This window comes from Anabrus simplex, chromosome 1 (genome assembly GCF_040414725.1).
Source record: "Anabrus simplex isolate iqAnaSimp1 chromosome 1, ASM4041472v1, whole genome shotgun sequence".
Lineage (NCBI taxonomy): Eukaryota > Metazoa > Arthropoda > Insecta > Orthoptera > Tettigoniidae > Anabrus > Anabrus simplex.
Genome location: NC_090265.1, coordinates 402734458 through 402757041, shown reverse-complemented (window position 1 = coordinate 402757041; position 22584 = coordinate 402734458). Strand labels below are relative to the sequence as shown.

At 39.3% G+C, this 22584-nt stretch overlaps 2 protein-coding genes across 3 annotated transcripts in view; one reads left to right on the top strand and one right to left on the bottom strand.

Moving 5' to 3' along the window:
* LOC136870294 (uncharacterized) overlaps positions 1-10258 on the bottom strand; it is a 124960-nt gene extending 114702 nt beyond the window's left edge. The window contains exons 1-2 of the mRNA XM_068227129.1: positions 10187-10258; positions 2832-2909 (exon numbers count right to left, since the gene is read on the bottom strand). Of these exons, the coding sequence (XP_068083230.1) occupies positions 2832-2909; positions 10187-10258 (150 nt within the window). The remainder of the gene's footprint in view (positions 1-2831; positions 2910-10186) is intronic.
* The window catches only part of LOC136866603 (synaptotagmin-5), a 147959-nt gene that overhangs the window by 9776 nt on the left and 115599 nt on the right, over positions 1-22584 (top strand). The gene's annotated exons all lie outside the window — the stretch shown is intronic.

Genomic DNA, 22584 nt, shown 5'->3' with positions numbered 1-22584 from the left:
TGTCTTTATCAGACTATTGGACATAAAATTCCATCCTTCAACGGCATTGTTTGTTCCGTGTCGTTTTCCATGACGATTTCGCAGCCAAATTTCAGGCACTGAAAGACGAAGTAGTAAAAAAATAATCTTCCAAATAAAATGAACAAAAATGCATACTCGCCATAGCGAAGTACGCACACAGAGCTAGCGAAATTTAAAATTGTTTTATTTCTGTCAGTTTCCTGTTCGGATAGTTTCAGACTGCACCCGCTGGTTCACACTAGGCCAGTAATTCAGTCCGGTGGACAGTGGTTTAGTAGCTCTACTAATCGAGAAAACAGCAACTCGGGGACTGTGGGTTTAGGCACTTTTTAGTTTGTATTCAAGTGTAGACCGCTGTGGAGTGATTCGAAGAGCGAGGGTGAATCGGTAAATAAATGTTGCAGCAATTGTTATCCTGCAAAGAGGTGGAAGAAGAGATTAAAAATGAAAGGAGGAGGGAATGGGAACGAGAACTGATTGTTCGAAATGATTTACATGGAGTCTCAGTCAATCGATCAATCACTACTGATCTGCATTTCGGGCAGCCACCCAGGTAGCATATTCCCTATCTGTTGTTTTCCTAGCTTTTTCTTAAATGATTTCAAAGAAATTGGGAATTTATTGAACATCTCCATTGGTAAGTTATTCCAATCCCAAACTCCCCTTCCTACAAATGAATAATTTGCCCCAATTTGTCCTCTGGAATTCCAATCTTCATACTGTGATCTTTCCTAATTTCATAATTTCATAATCAAACTTGTTCGTCTACGAATATCATTCCACGCCATCTCTTCACGGACAGTTGGGAACATCGGAAATCACTCAGAACAAATCGAGCTGTTTTTCTCTGGACTTTTTTCCAGTTCTTGAATAAAGTAATCCTAGTGAGGGTCCCATGCACTGGAACCGTACTCTAGTTCGGGTCTTACCAGTGACTTATATGTCCTCTCCTTTACATCCTTACTACAACTCCTAAATACCCTCATGACCATGTGCAGAAAACTGTCCCCTTTTATTTACAATCCCATTTATGTGATTACCCCACTGAATATATTACCTTATATTAACAGCTAGCTACTTACAATGATCTCCAAAAGGAACTTTCACCCCATCAACGCAGTAATTAAAATTGAGATGACTTTTCCTCTTTGTGAAAATCGCAACCTGACTTTTAACCCCATTTATCATAATACCATTGCCTACTGTCCATCTCACAACATTATCAACGTCACGTTGCAGTTGCTCACAATCTTATAACTTATTTATTACTCTGTACAGAATAACATCATTCACAAAAAGCCTCATCTCTGATTCCACTTCTTTACACATATCATTTAGATATTTATGTAAACCTAAATGTCCAATAATACTGCCTTGAGGAATTCCCCTCCTAATTATTACAGGCTCAGATAAAGGTTCGCCTGCTCTAATTCTCTCAGATCTATTTTCTAGGAATATAGCCACCAATTCAGTCACTCTTTTGTCTAGTCCAGTTGCACTCATTGTTGCCAGTAGTCTCCCATGATCTGCCCTATCAAATGCCTTAGATAGGTCTAGAGAACTCGCAGAATCGAAGAGACGAAAGAAATATCGCATTTTAGGCGAAATAACCAAGAGGTCTATAGCTAAATATGACGAATCTAAAAGCATAGATATTGTTTTAGAAAAATCTCTTACGTCACAAAAATGGATTGAAACCTGTGCGCCGGGCTGGGTAGTTCAGTCTGTAGAGCGCTGGCCTTCTGAGTTTATGTCGGCGGGTTCGATTTCGTCTCAGTCCGGTGGTATTTGAAGATGCTCAAATGCGTTAGTCTCGTGTCAATAGACTGAGCGGTTAGGGGCGCGCAGCTGTGAGCTTGCATTCGGGAAATAGTAGATTTAAACCCCACTGTTGGCAGACTTGGGACTGTCCTTTAATTAAGGCCACGGCCGCTTACTTCCCACTCTTAGCCCTTTCCTATCCCATCGTCATCATAAGACTTATCTGTGTCGGTGTGACGTAAAGCACCTTGTGTCAGTAGATTTACTGGCACATTAAATAACTCCTCGTTACTCTAAGATAGCAAGGGGTTATTCTTCTCCTAAACGACTTAAAAAATGCACTTCTTGTTCTCACTGTGAGAACTAAATAGTTATGTTAATTATTGACTCTGTGAAAAGGAAACTCCTAACTCCTCATTTACCTGGTTTCTGCCCAATTTCTAGTGGCCGACTCTTCTTATGAACTTTGCACTGTTTTACGTCCGGATGTCCTTCTTCACACCAACAATTTGTGTCAAGCTGTATTTACTATTGCGCGTTTCTGTGGTGGTTGGTACGTTTCTTACGAGTTTCTTTACGTCGCATTGACACAGGTCTTATGACGACGATGGGATGGAAAAGGACTAGGAGTGGAAAGGAAGCGGCCGTAGCCCTTATACAGCCCCAGCATTTGCCTGGTGTGAAAATGCGAAACAACGGAAAACCATATTCAGGGTTGCCGACGGTGGAGTTCGAACCTACTATCTCCCGAATGCTAGCTCACAGCTGTGCGTCCCTAACCGCACGGCCAACTTGCTCGGTGGTTGGTACTGATGCATTGTGTCTAAATGAACATGTGTGTTAGGACAAACCCCTAGTACCTGAACTGGTGGAATTTTCAAAATCTCTGTCCCGGCCAGGAATCGAACCCAGAACCCTTTGAACTGAAAGCTAATACGCTGAACATTGAGTCAAAGAGCCGACATATTAATTATCGACTAGTGCATAATAATTGAAATAAAATTATTTGTTCACTCGTAATATGAATTGAAACAAAATAAACACTATACCGTATGACGTCGCCGTTGTTGCTGTTGTTGTTGTTGTTGTTGTTGTTGTTGTTGTTGTGCGACAAACAAAGTAATTACCTGTAGGGACAGACTTGACAGACAGAAAGGACTGAACATAAACTCGGCCGAATCTTTCGCATTCGGTGTTAGTGTACAATACTGCTTCACGGATGTGTTTGGTGGTTTGCCGATATAGCCGGGCGTCAGACTACTGTATAACTTATGGTTTTCATACTCGGTCTTGCAAAGGCTCTTGAACCTAGCATCTCCCGATTTTAAGATGACAGTTACATAGTCTATACAGAAAAGACAGACAGCCAGCTCACTCGGTGGGATATTAAGGCGAGTGCTTCCCAAATAGATGATCTGGAGCTGTATTACTTGGCTTGGCTTTCGACACGGCAGACATGAAACACCAGAGCTATTGACCACGATATCACAAGCTGTGTACGTGCATCAATAAAATGAAACTATCCGTCACTAAGTTAGCTATCAGGGGGCCTTGTAGTCTGTTTGATAAGCACCAAGAGATGCTCATTACCTCCATAAAATTCAGAAAGTAATACTCCAATTCTGTAGCCAAAGCCAAACAGACGTAAGCGCCAAACAACTAACTTTGCAGGAGGGCGAGAAAACAACATTCTGCGGACATTTCCATCAATATCTCTAAAAGGATTGGTTGGATTTTTTAAAACTTTTGATTGACATGCTTTATGATGTTGTTCAGCTTTGTTTGTCATTATAGCTTTTTTAATGTCAAAATATTGAGAAAAGGGACTTACGATTATTTGGCTCCAAGGGAATTTTATTTTATGTTGCATTTTGCTCCGAGTCATATGAACGTAACTCCAGGGAATGATCCCAAATAAATAGCTTTCTATTACATTAACACACCTGTGAAACATTTAAAAGTAACTAAAACACAAGTAAATGTAATTAACAACAATAAAAAGTCAAAATTATAAGTAAGCGTACAATTATTGCAGATATAAATTTGGATGGTTTCTTGTTCCAGGTAAATACTGAATAGAAATTTTACCATAATTAAGGAAACACCGAAACGTCATTAGGCTCACCATTATTCACACAATATTATAGACGTCAACATAATCCTACTTATCGTCTGCTAAATAATTGAGAATCAGGATGATCTGGCTCATTATCTCCACGAGGGAGCTGCATGAAGGGTGGCGTGCCAGATGCGACCGTGCCGCATGCGACCCGTGCCACTAGCGACCGCATAATCTGTAACCGTGCCGGATGCGACCGGCGTTGAAAAGCAAATTGTCATTTGATAAGTTGTGTCATCACCCAAGATAAGGTAAGCTAAACGAAGTGCAATGCCATTTCAATACCGAGCTCGATAGCTGCAGTCGCTTAAGTGCGGCCGGTATCCAGTATTCGGGAGATAGTAGGTTCGAACCCCACTGTCGGCAGCCCTCAAGATGGTTTTCTGTGGTTTCCCCATTGTCACACAAGGCAAATGCTGGGGCTGTACCTTAATTAAGGCCACGGCCGCTTCCCTCCCACTCCTAGCCCTTCCCTGTCCCATCGTCGCCATAAGACCCATCTGTGTCGGTGCGACGTAAAGCAACTAGCAAAAAAATAGCACCTATAAGCAGCTACTGCTCCTACTTTACATAACACTTCTGGGGGAAACTCGTTTTACAACACGAAACATGGTGATGCATTTACGTCTTTTCCCCACCGGGCGAGTTGGCCATGCGGTTAGAGGCGCGCGGCCCTGAGCTTGCATCCGGGAGATAGTGGGTTCGAATCCCACTGTTGGCAGCCCTGAAGATGGTTTCCCATTTTCACACCAGGCAAATGCTGGGGCTGTACTTTAATTAAGACCAAGGCCGCTTCCTTCCCATTCCTAGCCATCTCCTATCCCATCGTCGCCTTAAGACCTGTCTGTGTCGGTGCGACGTAATACCACTAGCAATAAAAAAAGATCCTAATTCTCTGAAATTATTTACGACTTAGGGCTACTTACTTATCGTGTCCTATTAGTACCATGAGTGTCCGAGGACGTGTCTGTCTATCTGATACCCTTGGGCGGCCTGCGCGTCTGGATGTGGGATTATGATAATGAAGTAGGGAGAGATGAAACCCGGTTTCGGCGCGTAGTCTACTCCTCTCGAATAATACCAAGGGTTCTGCTCAATGCTTTACGTCGCCATCCGACGGCCGAATCACCATCAATGGCATCATATCCCCTCACTCCATTTGAACACTGCGAAAAGGTTTGAATTTGAATCCAGGCTTTTGGCGTGCAATCTAGTGATTAGAAACTGTCTACCACCAACTTTCCTACCCTGCCGGCGAACATTCTGATGGTGATTTTTTTTTCATCCAGGCTAAGTGGCTCCGACGGTTGAGATGCTAGTCTTCCGACTCCAACTTGGCAGGTTCGATCCTGGCTCAGTCCGGTGGTATTTGAACGTGCTCAAATACGTCAGCTTTGTGTCGGTGGATTTACTGGCACGTAAAATCAGTTCTGCGGGACTAAATTCCTGCACCTCGGCGTCTCCTTAAACCATAAAAGTAGTTACTGGGATGTAAAGCCAGCAACATTATTATATATATATTTTTTTCGACCAACGGCACTCGAACCTACTAACAACGGTGTCAGACCTTTATTTTAGAAAAGACCAAGTTAGCTACTTATAAGCAATCTGCCACTTGGTGACAGCCCTTAATGCAGATCAATTGTAAGTGATTGATGGGTCGCATGCGGCACGATGCATATCCGCTCGGTCGCTATTGGCACGATAATGGCCGGGTCGCATCCGACACGGTCGCATCTGGCACGTAACCGCATGAAGTATGGTCAGTACTCTGCTATTCATGGAATCATCGTCATGAGATCACGATACTTAGCACTGCTGAAATTCGTCCTCTCAGTTCGCAAGATGGGTAGTCGATTAGGAAGCACAGCAGGTTTTCTTCTGCATCACATCAGGTCTACTATGGTCAATTCTTTGCCAAAATCAGTGTTGTACTATAATTTCTCCAGTTCATTTTCTTAACTTGCAGCCACACCACTGAACAAATATGGTATGTGTTGCACATTTGATTTTTGTTTTAATTTGAATACCTGTGTTTTTATTTTCATGCGGACATAAGGAATCATAAAAATGAAACACCGTCTCGTAGTTCAGAAGCATGGAGAGTTCTTCATTATTTCTCCGAATTCATTGTGGGTCAAGCGCCTACAAATGGGATAAGTTGGACAAATTACAATATTAAGTTGTATCAGACAGAGATGTACAGTAGTATTTCCCTATTGCATATATTAATTTCGGAAGTAAAGGATCCTTTATTGATGTTTGTTCTGTAATTGCGCGATGTAAATACCCAGCAGTCCTACAGAATTGACCCATTTAATTTTTCAGTTTCGAAAAGTACAAAAAAGCACTTGATAATTTTAGTATAAATTAATCTTTCAAGATAACTGTGAGTGCCACTGTTACAAAACTCCGTACGTATACACAAGCTATTCCGTAATGTTACTAGGTAAACAGCTGCTAAAATTATTATACGTCCTGCTCTCTTCCATTTTAGTCACCAGGGATCTTTGTATTACTCTAATAATGTCACCTGTTACTCAGTAAGTCAAATATTTTCTTAAAGTGCCTGTCATGAGGAGGAACGACCCAGTTCCTTCGACGAGGATATTCAAGCATGTTGAAAGTGTACACTTAGTAACTGTATACATACTTAACACTCATTGGCTGAATAATCAGTGTAGTGGCCTTCGATTACAAGAATCCTGGGTTGATTCTCGGTCGGGCCACGGAATTTTCTCCGCATCATTTTAATTCCTCTGGATCGGGGAATGGATATATGCTCGTCTTAAAACACACCTTCATATTGCGCCGTTCCCGCGTCCAGGTAAGGACGCATAAGATCCAGACTAGCTCTAATTGTAAATGGTACTCGTTGTTCAAAGTTATGGGCTATGAGTTCCGCTAGAGAAAGTGCGCCGGTTAATTCGTGGTAAATCCTAAATTACGTCGAAGGACGTCTCCTATACGTTATTAGTTAGATTCCACATATATAACCAGAGAAATCGCAGGAAAAAAAATACAGTCTTACAACTAATAACTATCTCAGAAATACATTAAAAGAATTATGAGGTTTCATAATACATCATTTATTGACCACTCAGTTCAGAGAATGAAAAAAATGTTTCCCTAATCCTTCATTAAATCATGTAACTCTGAGTAATGTACCTCGTCGTATTCATAGGATTCCTTTTTATCTAGTCAAAATCGCTTGAAAATGATCTCGATCTCTATCGACCTTTAATTTGAAGTACAATAGTCTAGTACTATCAAACTGAAATGAAAGAAAAGTTAAGTCGTGAAATTAATAACAAGTAATAAAGTCCTAGGCCATGATTATATCAGTCTATTAAATTATTGGCCAGATGAAATTATTTGATAATTACGTAAAATATTAAGTAGCATTTGGAAAATTAGCTAAAAATTAGAGTATCAAATGATTAAGAAACATACTAAATGATAACGAAAACATTAGATGCATCTAACAAGTTAAAATGAAAAGAAAATTACATCAATTACTATGTACGTCATTTCAGATTGAGGTCGTCTATGAGAATGTAGAACGCAGTTTAAAATATTTGGTAAATATTCCTTAAGAGTTGGAATCACTTGCTCTTGAACGAAATTGCTCCATAAATTAACTCAAAAGTTCTGTCAGCTATTATTTAACTCATACTCGATTAACGAAAAACGTTATCTTGGGCTGCACTTAACGTTTTGTGTCCATACACAACTGAAAATAACATGGAAAATCGTTCTTATCTTTCTTACACCATCAGATAGTTAACATAAGGTTTCATGGTATACAAGCTTCTTGTTTCTTGGTGTTTTATCTCAGTATAAGCAAAGCTATCTCCGCTTTAAGTCGAAATTTATCTTAAAATAGCATAATCATATGACATATGTGGCAAATTCCAAGAAATTATTATCTTATTTCAAGGTTATCAATTAATTCAAGTGCGTATTTTAGCTAAAGTTGCATTAGTGAACGTATCTTGCTATATTTCTACCAAAACATACCACAAGTAGAAAATCTATCTTGTCAGAAGACTCTGTCTTCAACTAATATTCCTCATATATGTAACTAAGTCACCAGTGATATGTCAGAGTGTCTAAATACAATCTGAAATTAGCTTATCATGTGAGAAAGTTCTGTAGAATCATTAGAAATATTTCAGTGAAGGCTAAATTATTATCATCGCTCAGATCATAGCTCGTTTGATGACCCTTAATATTTATAATAACACTGCTCTAATAGTGCTGAGATCGTATTCTAAGCTACCCCGAATACACTTTGGGTAAAAGTCATCGATTGAAAGTAGCACGATTTCAATATCTACCTCAGAATGCATAAATTGGAAGCAACATCATCTCAAATAAGACTACTATGACCAACCTCTCGAAGAATAGTAAATATCACCATCACTAAACATCACCATCCTATATCATTACTCTTATTCATCAACCATCATTCCATACTTTACGTAAAAACATTTCATTACACAATAAACACATTATTTCATTAATCTCGACGTATATGTATCACAATCTCCTCATATTACAAAATTATTCTTACTGTCATAGTGTCGAAAACGTATCATTATTCTAAGATGAACTATTTCATATCTTTACCGTAAACATTTCCTATATACGATCTCTTATCATATTAGCCTGATAAAATTACCACACATGTGTAATTGATTTCTATTTCACACTCTGTGCACTTCACTGACAACGAGCGAAATACGAATTACCTTCTCTCACATCGCATTGACAACATTACGAACGGTTATCACTGGCTGACTGCGCCTACATGTGGAATTGACATTAAGGGTAGAAGAATACCTACATCCTGTAACCTCACTTTGATAACCACTTACGCACATACTCACACTGTCTTAAATTATGACAACACATAGCCACAAAAAGAAAAAATCTTACTTACAATTACGACTTATAGAGGACTTAACTTTGCTTATGGTGTTCTGCTGCCGTCTCGCATCTGGTCGTTGGATATGCGGACATCGCTCATGGTTCTCTTTTAAGCATCTGGGTACATATTTGTTCCTCTCAGCAGATTCCTGGTCATCCTGGACTGTCAATATCGCATCGCGCTGCCATCATCAGAGTAGTATCGCCTTCTCCTTTTACAGCATCATGGTGGAGGCTTGTGCATTTGGAACAGAATAACAAAACATTTTATTCAATGTCGTCATCTTCTGGTTGATATCTGTTTCAATATGCCTACAATATCTACGTATTGCTCTGGGACAATTTATTTCAGTAAGGTTGTCTCAAATAAGCTGGGATAGGTAGTATCTATTTCTCTTGACTAGAATGCAAAAATGATTTCTCTATGTTTCCTTGTTTTAAATGTTCTTGTCAGCTGGATAACCTCTCAGCTGTTTGAAATAGGCAGTATCGGCCAAATATATGTCGTCTAAGGACTGCTGTGACGTATCAATGTAGTAATCTTGATATCTATTTTCACAGGTAGTTTAATTTCGCGCAGCGATTTAACTTATGCAGCTAACGTTATTGCGTGTTGCCGCGAATTAAAATTCCTGTCAATCTTCGCCGTTTACTCCCGATGAAATGAATTCTCTTCCCGTAGTCGACTGCGACTTGCTTCCCGTAGGTCAGTTGAAAGATGAATGCAGAAGAAAATCTTCATTTTAATAATAGCTTCAAATAATCTGCATTCGTCATTCTTTTTCCACCTCCTTCTATGTACGGTTTCTTCAGTAAATGCCTGATGAGAAGATTATCATTCCAGTTCGTATTGACGCTTGATGTTTTAACATTGACGTTTTAGTAACTTGAACTCCATTTTTGTTCCGATCAGTCCATATAAAGAAATGTGAAATGGCACAATATGCACACATTATATCACATCCCACTACCAACCACCGCAATACACGGAATAGTGGATATGCCTCCACGTAGGGTTGGTGTATGGAAAGGTATTCTTCCGTCAAACTGGATCGAATCTACATGCAGTGCTGACCCCAAAATAATTAGTAGAAAGAAGATGATCTATATTTAACTCTGGCATATATTTCTCTAGTGCTATTTTCTTTATTGCAATTTGAGAATCGGAGGCTGTAGACTTGACTGAATGAAACATATAACTCTGTGTTTGAGGGGCTCCCTAGTAGAGGTCACGAAAACGTGCTCGGTTCACCTAGGAGGATGTGTTTGATTCCCCGCAGGAAAGCTGAAACATTTAGGAACAATATTTCTTCTTCTGGAGAGGCGCATAGCCCTGAGGTTTAGCCAGCCTACATCAAACATGAAGACGAAGCTAATTCCTGGGGACGAAGGCGGGCTAGCATAGAGGAAACCACTATATCTCATTTTGCGCCGAAGTTATGACTATATATATTTGCTTTACGTCGCACAAACAGAGGTTGGTCTTACGGCGACGATGGATAGGAAAGGGCTAGGAGTGGGAAGGAAGTGACCGTGGCCTTAATTAAGGAATAGCCCCAGCTTTTTCCTCGTGTAAAAATTGGAAACCACGGAAAACCATCTTCAGGGCTGCCGATAGGTTATGAATAAGGTTCGGATGTTAAGGAAAAGTTATATTATTTTCCTGAGGTCATTTTACCCGAAATCTGAAAAATAACAATGATGGTTCACTGTACCCTTTTAAAGCAATTTTGTGTGACATATAAATGCATATTTTGGCCATGTTTATGGATTTGGTCATATTTTTCTCATTGTATTGATATGTCATACGTCGTGATATTTTATGCATTTTTTAAAAACTGAAAAGTCGTTTTTAAGAAGGTAGGTACATGTTATCTCCATCGAGTTTCAAACAAAGGATTCGGAATACAGGATTTCATAATACTGAGGTGGATGTATTTTTCTTTCTTTTACAGAAACAAGTAGCAGCTTTAAAGGACATGATTCCGAACAAAGGACGAGCTGTGCGAATGTACTCCGACAAATACTAAAAAACATGCTAATACATTTTTTGGTTTTTAAAAATAGGAAAACAGAGTGAGAGTACTTTTAACGTACCTACTGTAGCTCGGTCAGTTTGTGTGATTAATTGTGTCTGCTGTATTATTGCTAATCACTTTCTGGCACGTTTAATATTAGTAATACTCTAATACTTCCTAGCTATCCCTAAAATGCTTTTGCTTGATATTTTGTACTTCTTTAGATCATAAACTTCCGATCCCTAGTTATGAATAATGGAAGCCTCTACTGCTACAAGAGACTAAGTGGCCTGTATGTAGAAGGCTATATTTTAGAGGCTACGTCATGACAAAGGCATGTTCAATTCACCCAAAAGGTCGTAGGTTCTATTTCCCATCAGGAAGTCGAAAAAATTGAAACGAGAAATTCCGGAGAAGCACATGGCCCTGGGGTTCATTTAGTCCGTCAGTAAAGAGTGCCAGGGTAATTCCTGAGGACAGTGGTGGTCTGGCTTGGTAGCCACTCAGTACAACTAAGTACAGAGGCTATGTATAGTGGAAGCCTTCAGAGACTGTACGGTGATGGCCTTGCTGTTTGCATTCTGAGTTTAATAACGTCTGTTATTTGAGCCCGTATGTCTTAATATTTTGTTTATCTTAAAAATCATGTCGGGTAAAAGGAAACTTCTTCCAAAACTCACTGTTATTACCAAGTCGACACTGAAAAGCATGGATTTATATCAGTATTCACACACACTAAACTAAACACATTGTACTGTTGACCGCAATTTTCCAATCCACTTAAATGAAGAATTTACTCCTCTCCTCTCACTTTGTGTACAGGCAAATTCCTGTTTTTAATTTTTTTAAATTTTTAGACAATTATCTGTACTTAATGGATGACCCTCGTAGGTATAAAAATTTCGATTTCGAATTTGAAAATTTCTGTGTAGATATTACTAATTGGAATAAGCATAGGTGATATAATAGGATTACAAATTTCTTTGGCAGTTGTCAAACTCAGGGGCATGTCCACCCTTACTTTATCATCTACATCGTAATTGCGCAGTAGGTGGTTGACCATAACGGGGGTTAGAGAAGTGATAACAGTATCAATGTTTATTTTCATAATGAGACGCTGTTTACAAAGGTCATCCCACTTCTTGTCTTGAGCCTTTTTCAAGCGATATGCAAACCAAACAATTTCAAGATAACAACGTACTGAAATCGTATTTATTTCTGGTTAGCACAAATACAACCTTGCGGAGATTTCTCCACTATGTGTCGGTCTTTCTTTGAATGGATTTCTTATTCAAACCGAGCCTTTTCCAATATCTCCCTTTGATATCGTGTGGCTACTCGAGCTGTGTCCGCCTCCGTAGCATAACGGTTAGCGCTATTGGCTGCCGTCCTCGGGATTTGAGTTCGATTTCCAGTACTGCCAGAGATTTAAGAATGGCAGGAGTGCTGGTATGAGATCAAAGTGGTACCTCCATTGCGGGGGTGCTTGAATAGAGCTGCATCATCTCATGACGAGGACACGAGTTTACTTAAGCTATAATTTAACACATGAAGAATGAATATTTCAACATTGCTACAGGACCAACCGCAAGTTTCAATGAATTACAGAATCAGTCCTGAAATCATCGAGGTCACCTTCTGCCATTTCTTCCTAGCTGATTCTTGAAAGTGTCACAAAAGTGAATAGCTCTAAGGGTCTCACCCCTTGTTAATTGCGCATGGTAAACAGAAGGTGCTAGCTCAGTCTAGAATTGCTTCCGTTTACTTGTTGTCCACCAGTCTCTTCCATCCTCTCCTGGTTGAATGTCAAATGAGAATGATAAACTATTACAGCACCATATCTTGTTGAATTCTATTGCTGTTAGACCTTTACGGTATTACATTTGTGTGGTTTAAGAAGCCTAAATGTTCCCACCTTTCAAGGAAAAAGGAAATCCGTGGCACATACAACCCACCAAACAATATAGCTTACCAAGACGAGAACTGCCTATCTAGATGGTCTGAAGATATCGAGTGTCACGTAGTCAAGGAGATTGATTCACTGACACTTTTCCCAATTTCTTAAAACAAATTTTCTCAACTACTTTCTCCCCCAGTTACTTTCCTTCCAGTTTAAATTTTCCTCACAATATATTTTGTTCCCAGTAAGGACATTATTAATTTGAAATCATTACATGTTTTATAGTACACAAAATTTTATGTGCAAGCATTATTACAATAGTGTCGATAATTTACAGGGTAAAATTAAGCCCAAATGATCTCATACAATCATAAATCAATTTTATTTATTTATACAGGCTGCCCCCAAACAACACCGACAAGGCTTAGTATGTTGTGCGGGATGGCGGACTGATCGGTTTGCAGGAAGGAGCCCCTGTCCGGAAATGCACGGTTTGGGCGCTGGAGAAAGTTGAAGTCTGAGAACGGTTGTGACAGTTTGTTCCGATTTGCAGTTTTAATGCGGAAGGTATGCAACCCTTTATCCATTTACGTACTGTGGATGGATGACTTCAACCTAATAACATTCCTGCGCATGCGCTACATTCCTCCACACAGCCATTGGTGCGCATCCTACTGCTTTACTTGTGTACCGTAGTCTGCCACTGCAGTAACGTTGATAACAGCAGTGCGATATGTACTGTACCAGGTCAGAGCTGCGATAATGACCGACATGGTGCTTGCATACGGCAAAGTGGACTGCAATGATAGAACTGCTGCAAGATTGTATGCGGAACGTTTTCCAAACAGACGTACCCCACATCACTCCACGTTCGCGGCCATTGAGAGACCACTAGGAGAAGCCGGACAACTGCACGCAGGTAGTATGAAGAGTATGGTGTATGACACTCCTGTAACGTCAGCGGAGGACTTTATTGCTCGAGTCCATGGAGCGATTGAAAACTTTACAGACAACCGCACGGATCGATTCATGTGCATGAGGCTCAGCAGGACCGATGTCGGCTCTGCAATGACGTAGGAGGTACACGGTTTGAACCCTGTTTGTAATGAGCCCGATGTGCTATTGACGACATGTGGAACACACACCCATGTCACACTTCGATGCGTTACAGCGTCCAAGCTGTGCGTTCTGGTTATGGGTTCCTTCTTGAAAACGGATCTGTTTGCCTGCCCGCACAACATACTAAGCGTTGTCGGTGCTTTTTGGGACACTCTGTATACTGCATTCAAGCACAACCGATGTTATTCTGTCCTGAAGTCGAATCCACTTCTTTTTAGGTTGGGATTTTATTGTTTCTCCGAGAGGTAACTGCACAATCGCAGTCTCAGTATCACTCCGTTCTTTTTGAAATTCTATTAAACGCTTGCTAAGTAGGCTTTGGATAGGAAATCCCTTGGAAATATTATTTGGACTGTGATGAGTTTCCTTCTTTCGGGCGGACAACTAGGTGACACGGGACGTCGGTATCCTGTTCCTCTTCGAGGCCTCCCAGAGGTGTATGTTTACTTGAAATATTCTCCTATTTGACGAAGGTCCGCTGGTATGTGTTCTAAAGGGCATTCCAAGGATGCCAAAACCTCAGCAACTGGCAAAGTCCAGTGATAACTTTAAATTTGAATAATAATGTTATTGGTTTTACGTCCTACTAATACAATTACGGTTTTTGGAGACGCTGAGGTGCTGCTACGTGCCAGTAAATCTACCAAACCAGGCTGATGTAACTGAGCACCATTAAATATTACAGGACTGAGCCTGGAGCGAATCTGCCAACTGGAGTTCAGTAGGCGCGAACGCTGTACCGACGAGATATCAGCACGATTACATTTTTAGCGTCTAAGTAATATCATAAATGTATAAATGACGATGTCGTAGCAAGGCATACACATTTTTAGCATAAAAGTCGAAATGATATAGATTTTATATTTAAATACACACTTAGTATGTCCATGCTTATTTACATTTCAACTTGATCACATTTCTATGGCTATGATTCCAGTGTTAACCACTTGTTGGCAAAAGAGGCATGATGTGATACAAATACTGACGGATTATTGGCATTAAGAATCTGTTTTGGGAAAGGAAGTCGTGGGAAAGTTACTGTGGGAAAACAATATTTGTCATTTGGAAAAAAGAGTTTTTGGGAAAAATGATCGGGAAAACTGTCCGGTAAAGGAGAGACTACATCATCAGCCATACTGTTTGACTTTCATCACTGGCGACCGTCATTGTCCTTCCTTGCCTTGACCGGGTATCGACATTCTTCCTTCAGTAGCAGTGGTAAAACGAAATGATTATCAGCCATTCTAATAATACTCATAGGGAAAGGAGCTTCACAGAGTGAGTTGGCCACTTGATTACGACCCTGTTGCTGCCAGAGCTTGCATTCTGGAGGCTTGAAGATGATTTTCCGTTGTTTCCCATTTTCACACCAGGCAAATGCTGGGTTTACCTTGTGTGAAAATGAGAATATATGCAAAACTTTCTTCAGGGCTGCTGACAGCGGGGTTCGAATCCACTATCTCCCGGCTGCAAGTTCTCAGCTACGTGACCCAAACCATGTAACTAGCTCGCTCTATTTGGGTGTTAGTGCTTTTTCCAACACAATCATGTTCCTATAAACACAACATACTACCAACTACCACACAAACACGCAATAGTTAATACGTCCCTCCACATAGGGCTGACGTCAGGAAGGGTATCCGACCGTGAAATAGGACCACAGTGACCGGTGTAACGGTTCAAATCCCGTTACAAGATGATATCTGTATTTTTATGATTTTATCTGTATTATTATTATTATTATTATTATTATTATTATTATTATTATTATTATCATTATTATTATTATTATGTCAGTATTATTATTATGTTATCTGTGATATTGTTACTATTATTGTAATTATCCGTTTTATTCAATTCGATTTTGCAATTGCCTGTTGCTTGCAAGATTGTACTTAGATGTATGCATATATACGTATGTGTACAATAACACTCAATACCTGTACAGTGAGAATTGTTGTATATATCAGAGATTGGATGTGACGTTGGGACATTGTGCAGGATTAGTGGAGATTCTGCTAAGTCATCGCCGCGCTATGGCTACGGCATTGTATTTATTTAGATATGCGCTCATGGAGTTAGCCGCCTCCGGGCTATTTCACCACTGTATGTAATATCTGTCGCGTAGGTGGGAGTATGTCATTGTTATTTTTGGAGATTACGTACCTGTGTCAACCAACGTCTATATAAGGTGAGTGCTTATTGTAGCGTCAGTCATTAGTTATACGGATGCAGTACAGTGAAGAAGTCTACTAGATCAAGAGGCCTTAGTTGGTCAGTCAACCAGTGTGAACGAGAGATGGTGAAGACTCAGTGAGCCATTATTGGTCATTGAGAGAGTGAGACCAAATGGTTGGTCCGTCACTTAGTGGAAGACACGGACGCAAGGGCTTACCATGAAGTCAGAGAGGGCAACCCTGGACCTGCCAAGAGGTCATACCATATTGACTTACAAAGAAGTCAGATGATATGGAGAAGAAGCAGTCACAAGGATGTATCACCAAGTTAGGCGTGACACATCTACAGTAAACACCAGAGCAATGGATTACGTCGTAATTACACTCAAAGTGTTGAAGGTACAGTCAAGTGAATCAGTGAGGGAAATATTTCGTATAAATTGTTAAATGTCCGGTCAAGAAGAATTCAAATTCATGCCTAGTTTCTTTCAGTTGCAATGTCATAATTTCATATTCTCATCTGTTTTATCGCAACAAGACTCACTATTTTTTGATATATTATTTAAAGAATATATATTGTTCTATCAAACGAATTCATAGTTTCATTTCATTGACAGTAAAATATCTTAACCTCAAAATTAATGGGGAAACCGAACGCCAATCTCCTTTTCCCAGAACTTATATGGTATGTTGTCAAAAGTAAGCTTATTACCCCACACCCTAGAGATGGTCAAGAATCTCATTCTATTATTGCTGTACTGAGTGACAGCTGGCGCCCTTCAAATAACGTATGTGTAAGTAAGCAGGTAACAAGTAAGTGTGAGTACAAGGTTCGACGAGTGTGTATTTTATATAATGAATGTTAATTTTCATAATTTCCATTTTAAATGCAAATATTCAGATTTTTCAAGTTAAATGCAGTTTTATATGTTTAAAAAGATAGTCAGACAGTTAGGAAATTCTCACCCGTGTGGGGAAGGCGGCAAAAGAGAAAAGAATCAATAATACAGTTGGTAAGACTGCATAAATGTGTACATTCATCATAATTAGGGCCCGGATGTTTATGTCATGTCATATTTTATTTCTTTATATTACTTCCATGGAGAATACAAGTTAAGCATGATTTTATTTACAGTGACTAAAATTATGCAATATTCACGGGACAAATAAACTCATATTTTGGCTCTTTTAACGTTTTTGTCATTTTCCGTTAATTTTTCATATTATGGTCATATTCCCCCCCCACCCCCGAATTTTCGTGTTTTTATCATATTTTTATCTTTTTATTCCATTTCGCATACCTGCTCGCAGTCATCTCAAGGACGGATTTTTCACATCTCCTAATTGTTGTCTATAATTTCTTACAGTTATCTTTCTTAGAAATATATATTTATGTGAATTAGGACGTTAAGCTGTATAGAAAGAGACAGATTCCTATAAAGTGACAGAATAGCAAGCCTCAATTGAACTCTAATGATTTGACGTATTTCAAATATGCTCCCATGACATCCTGCGAGGCTGAGCGGTCTTTTTCCCGTTACAAGTCAATGTTGCGTGAAAATAGAAGATCGTTGCTATTTGAAAACTTGTAATTTTCTATTGTAATTATTTCTGAACGCCCATCAGAATGTGAGATTTATTTCATTCTGTGCAGAGTCGAGAGTTACCTCTGGATTGAGTAATTAAATACATTCAAAATATAATAATGAAATTAATATTATTACTTACTAGCAGTTTCCCGCTGGCTCCGCCCGCAATGTACAAAGTATGGTGTTGTTCGTTACTATCCTCACGCATGTATTTGCAAAGTTTCGAGTTAATGAAATAAAGCACATGATCTGCTTTGGTAATAGAATGCAATATTATGTGAACAAAACACTTGAAAATACATCACACAAAGAAATTGAATTAAACGTTCCTTGGAACAACACTACGCGTCGAACTGTTAAAAAGTCCTTCAAAGATCTTCGTCATGGAGACAAATGTACTCACAACTTTTCTCAAAATCTACCAATTTAAGTAGTTATTACATCAAAAGAAAGCACTTGATCCACTGAGTGTCTTTAGACTAAAACGAACTGCGTGCCTCAGTTAGAACGAAAGATATGATTGCTTCAATGAAAAAAAAAAATGTTGAAGAAATGAGACGTCAAACTGAATGTGCACTCATAACCTTCCTCAGAATCAACCAATTTGAATAGTTAAGAGCTGAAATGAAAGAGCTTGATCCACTGAGTGTTCTTAGGTCAAAACGAACTCTGTACCTTAATTAGAACGAAACATCTGATTGCTTCAAAGAGACAAAAAAAATTGAAAAAGTCAAACAATTTGAGGAAGGCGGAAGTTAAGTGATTTATAGTACCTGATGACAAATCTGTGCATGAATACCTTTCAGTTAAAAAAAAAGAATGAAGGAAATCGACCGGATAGAATGGCCGTACTGACCGACTTTAGTTTTCATCAATTTTTTTAATATATAGATTTATTATTATTGAATGTTCTAGACTTTAACAGTATATTTTCAATATGATGTTGATTTAAACAGCGGCAAGATTTTCAAGATTTCAAAAACGTGACCAAAAGCTTTAAGCAGACCCTACACGGTCAGTAATACTGATCAGTAATACTGAGTCAATAATACTGACAGTACGCATCAATATTGTAGCGACCTTACACGATCATTATTACTGTCAATATTTTGGTCAGTACCAGTGCACTAGCTTACCATTGCGGCATTCTCACTTAACAAATAAAGTCAATAACCGTCACTACGGAATGAGATTTATAACATGCAATTACGGTATTCTATCAAAATGGATCGTAAAAGACGGGCATTTTGTAGCTATCATATTAGTACTACACGAAACGCAGTTTTAAACGTAAAGGATGGGTTAAAGATTGGCTTAGGAAAAGAGAAGAGTATTCTCATATGAAGTGTTGAGGGAAACACAATATACCGAAGCAGAAGATTATCAGAACTATCTCCGAATGCGTGAGGGTACTTTTGCGAAATTACTACGAATGGTAGAGCTTTTGTAATAAGGCAAAATACAAACATGCGGTGCTGTTTATCGGTGGCAGAGAGATTAGCGGTGACAGTGGGGTATCTTACAACTGGTATAAATTTTGAAGATTTAAAGTTTTCCGCTAAAATGTCACCAGTTTCCATCAGTACAGCAGTTGTGGAAACATGTAAAGTATTGTGTTATGTTTATTCTGGCAGCGTTTCATATCGCTCGATAAACTTTTGCAATAGGCCTACTTGACGGTTCCACAAGCACCTCTGCTTGGCCTTGGTGAGAAACACATTTGTCGTCCAACGCTGCTCCGTTGATACTGACAGAAATAATGACAAGCGCACTCACACGGTCAGTATAACTGTCAGTATCCCCACCACTCTACAGTACTGACGCTCGCAGATCAGGAAATCCGGATCTGCTTCAGTACTGGCCTTCATTCCATCATTCCAGTCCACACGCGATCAGTATTACTGTCAATACTTTTCGGTACTGACAGTTTTATTGATCGTGTAGGGTCTGCTTTAAAGTCATATTTTAATACATTAAAATATCCGGGCCCTAGTCATAACATTCTCCATGGTCTCGGGAGCTACTTTTTGTCGTCGTACTTCCCCTGTTATTGCCGCGTCGGTGAGGCCAATGGGTCATACATACACTATAACTCCTCCTGGAGAAGTATGATGAAAATTTAAATCCCTGTAAATCCACTGAGAATAAAGTGTCTACCAATCATTCTGAAGCCTTTTACCACCAGCGATACATGACAACGTCTGAGAACGACGTTTGTGACCCCCCGTTGGTTTATGCCGTCGCAAACGTGTTAATTGTGAACCTAGGACTTTCTAATCGCGTGATCTGTGTAAATTTTAGGTCAACTGTCTACGTGTACTTTCACTGCAAAACAACATATTTCAGTTAATGATCAGTTTGGGTAGAGGCAAGTAGTGCGAGGGTTCTGTCAGCCGTAACTGGCGTGCTGTGCTACACATGGAAATGCTCAAGGTCCCGTGATATTGCTACTCAGGGTTGTCGCTTCATGCAGGAAGCAGGCAGATTAAGATGAAGGTCGCTGGACCTATGGAATGTAAACATAAAATTAGACACGCAGAACAGTCTCGTAAAGTAATTTCGCACTGTAATATAACGGTGAATCTACACTTTCCAAAGGAAAGCTACACGATCCGTTCTGTCCTGGGTGATAACCGACAAAAGAGCAGTGTTACGAAATTGTTGCAAATTTTGGGCTGGGGAGTCTTCGGGGTAAGGAGAGGAGCTGCTCGACTAAGCGGTATGTTTCGAGATGTCAGCGGAGAGATGGCTTGGAATGACATTAGAAGACGAATATGGTTGAGTGAAGATTTTAAAAGTAGGAAAGAAGAAGTTGGAATTCCTAATAGATAATGTATCTTAAAACTTTTAAATATTTTTCATAAATGCCTCTTTAGAACAAGATAAAAATAATTTGGGCATTAGTGGTTTAATTTTCATACAACTACTTTTTCTTTTACGTCGCAGTAACTACTTTTACCGTTTTATGAGAAGCGCGGTGCCGTAAATTTTGTCCCGCAGGAGTTATTTTATGTACCAGTAAATCTACCGATGCGGGGCTGATATTTTTGAGTACCTTCAGATATCACTGAAATGAGCCATCTTGGCCTCAGAAAACAAGCGCCTTAACCGTTTGAGCCACTGAGCCGGTTCTGTTAAAGTTGCGCCGAGTAAAAGTTGAACCGTGGAGAATCCCCGGCGAGAGTTGAAGTGGTTTGACAGCTGTCTTAAGCAACTGCTACCTGCGCTGCATCGCAGGGACTTATTTTCAACTTCAACGAAAACGAGATTTTGAAATCTCTCTGTATAAAATATCATGTCCTGACGGACTGACTGACTGACTGACTGAATGATTCATCATCGTCGAGCCAAAACTTCTGGACATAAAGAAATGAAATTTTTGGGATACATTTATATTAGGGTGTAGGTGCTCACTAAGGGAGGATTTTTGGATATTTCGTCGCTGAGGGGGGCGAAAAAGGGGTGAATTTTTAAAATGAGGATATCTCTATCTCAAAAACTTGAAAGTTTACAGACGTAAAAATTGGTATTTGGAATCTCCTTTAAAAATAAAGAAACACGTATATTTGTTTTCCAAAAATCCCATTAAGGGGGATGAAAAAATGGGGAAAAGGGGTTGATCACTTTCTATAAGGAGACTTATATCTTAAAAAGTTAAGATGTTACAGACGTGAAAACTGGTATTTGGAATATCCTTTGAAAATAAACAAGTATTTTTGTGTTCTTGGATAATCCGACGAATAGGGGGTGAACAGGAGTAACAAACGGGGTGAATTTAAAAAAGACTATATCTGTAAATTATCTCAGATACATAACATATTGCAGATTTGAATACTGGTATTTATAATTTCCTGTAAAAGTAATGAAACATAATTTTTTCGGAAAATCCACTTAAGAGGAAGTGGAAAAAAGGGAGTGAATTTTTAAAAATACAGTATATCTGAATAATGTAAGTTGTTGCAGACCTGAACTTTGGTGTTTGGAATCTCCTTTAAAAATAAGGAAACACGTATTCTTTGGTTTTCGGAAAAAACCTTGACGGGGGGGAGGGGGTGGAAGAATTGAAAAATTAGTTGAATTATTTGTATGAGAATATTTATACCAATAATCTAAAGATGTTACAAACGTGAAAACTGGTATTTAGTATCTCCTTTAAAAATAAAGAAACACGCATTTTGCGGGGGGGGGGGGATCATTGTGTTGGGGGTGAAAACGGAGGTGAATTCCTTTTACGAGGATACATACTGTATATCTCAAAAACTGAAGAAGTTACAGTCGTGATAATTGGTATTTGGAAGCTATTTTAAAGAAACGGGTACTGTTTGATTTCGAAAAATTCATTTGAGTGGGGAGTGTGAAAGGAAGTGAAAAAATTGAATTCTTTTGTCTGGAGAAACTTATATATAAAAACTGAAGGTTATAAGACGTGGATATTGGTATTTGGAGTCACCTTTAGAAATAAACACGCATTTTTTGGGTGGGAGAAACCAACTTAACGGTGTGTGGGGGGGGGGGGGGGGTGAAAAATGAGTTGAATTCCTTTCATGACGATACTTATATCTCAAAAACTAAAGATGTTACAGACGCGAAAATTAGTGTTTGGAATCTCTCTTAATTTTTTTGGTGGGGGGGGGGGGGAGGAGGAGAATCAACTCTCAAAACTGAAGATGTTACAGTCGTGATAATTAGCATTTGGAATCTCCTTTATAAATAAAAAACGGGTATTTTTGGTTTTCGGAAAACTGACTTAAGGGGGGGGGGGAGGGAGGGTGAAAGGAAGTGAAAAAATGTAATTATTTTTATGGAGAAACTTCTATCTCAAAAACTTCAGGTTACACACGTGGAAATTTGTATTTGGAATCTCCTTTAAAAATAAAAAAACAGGCATTTTTGGAGGGGGGGGGGGAAATCAACCTCACGGACTGGGGTGAGGGGTGAAAAAAGAGTT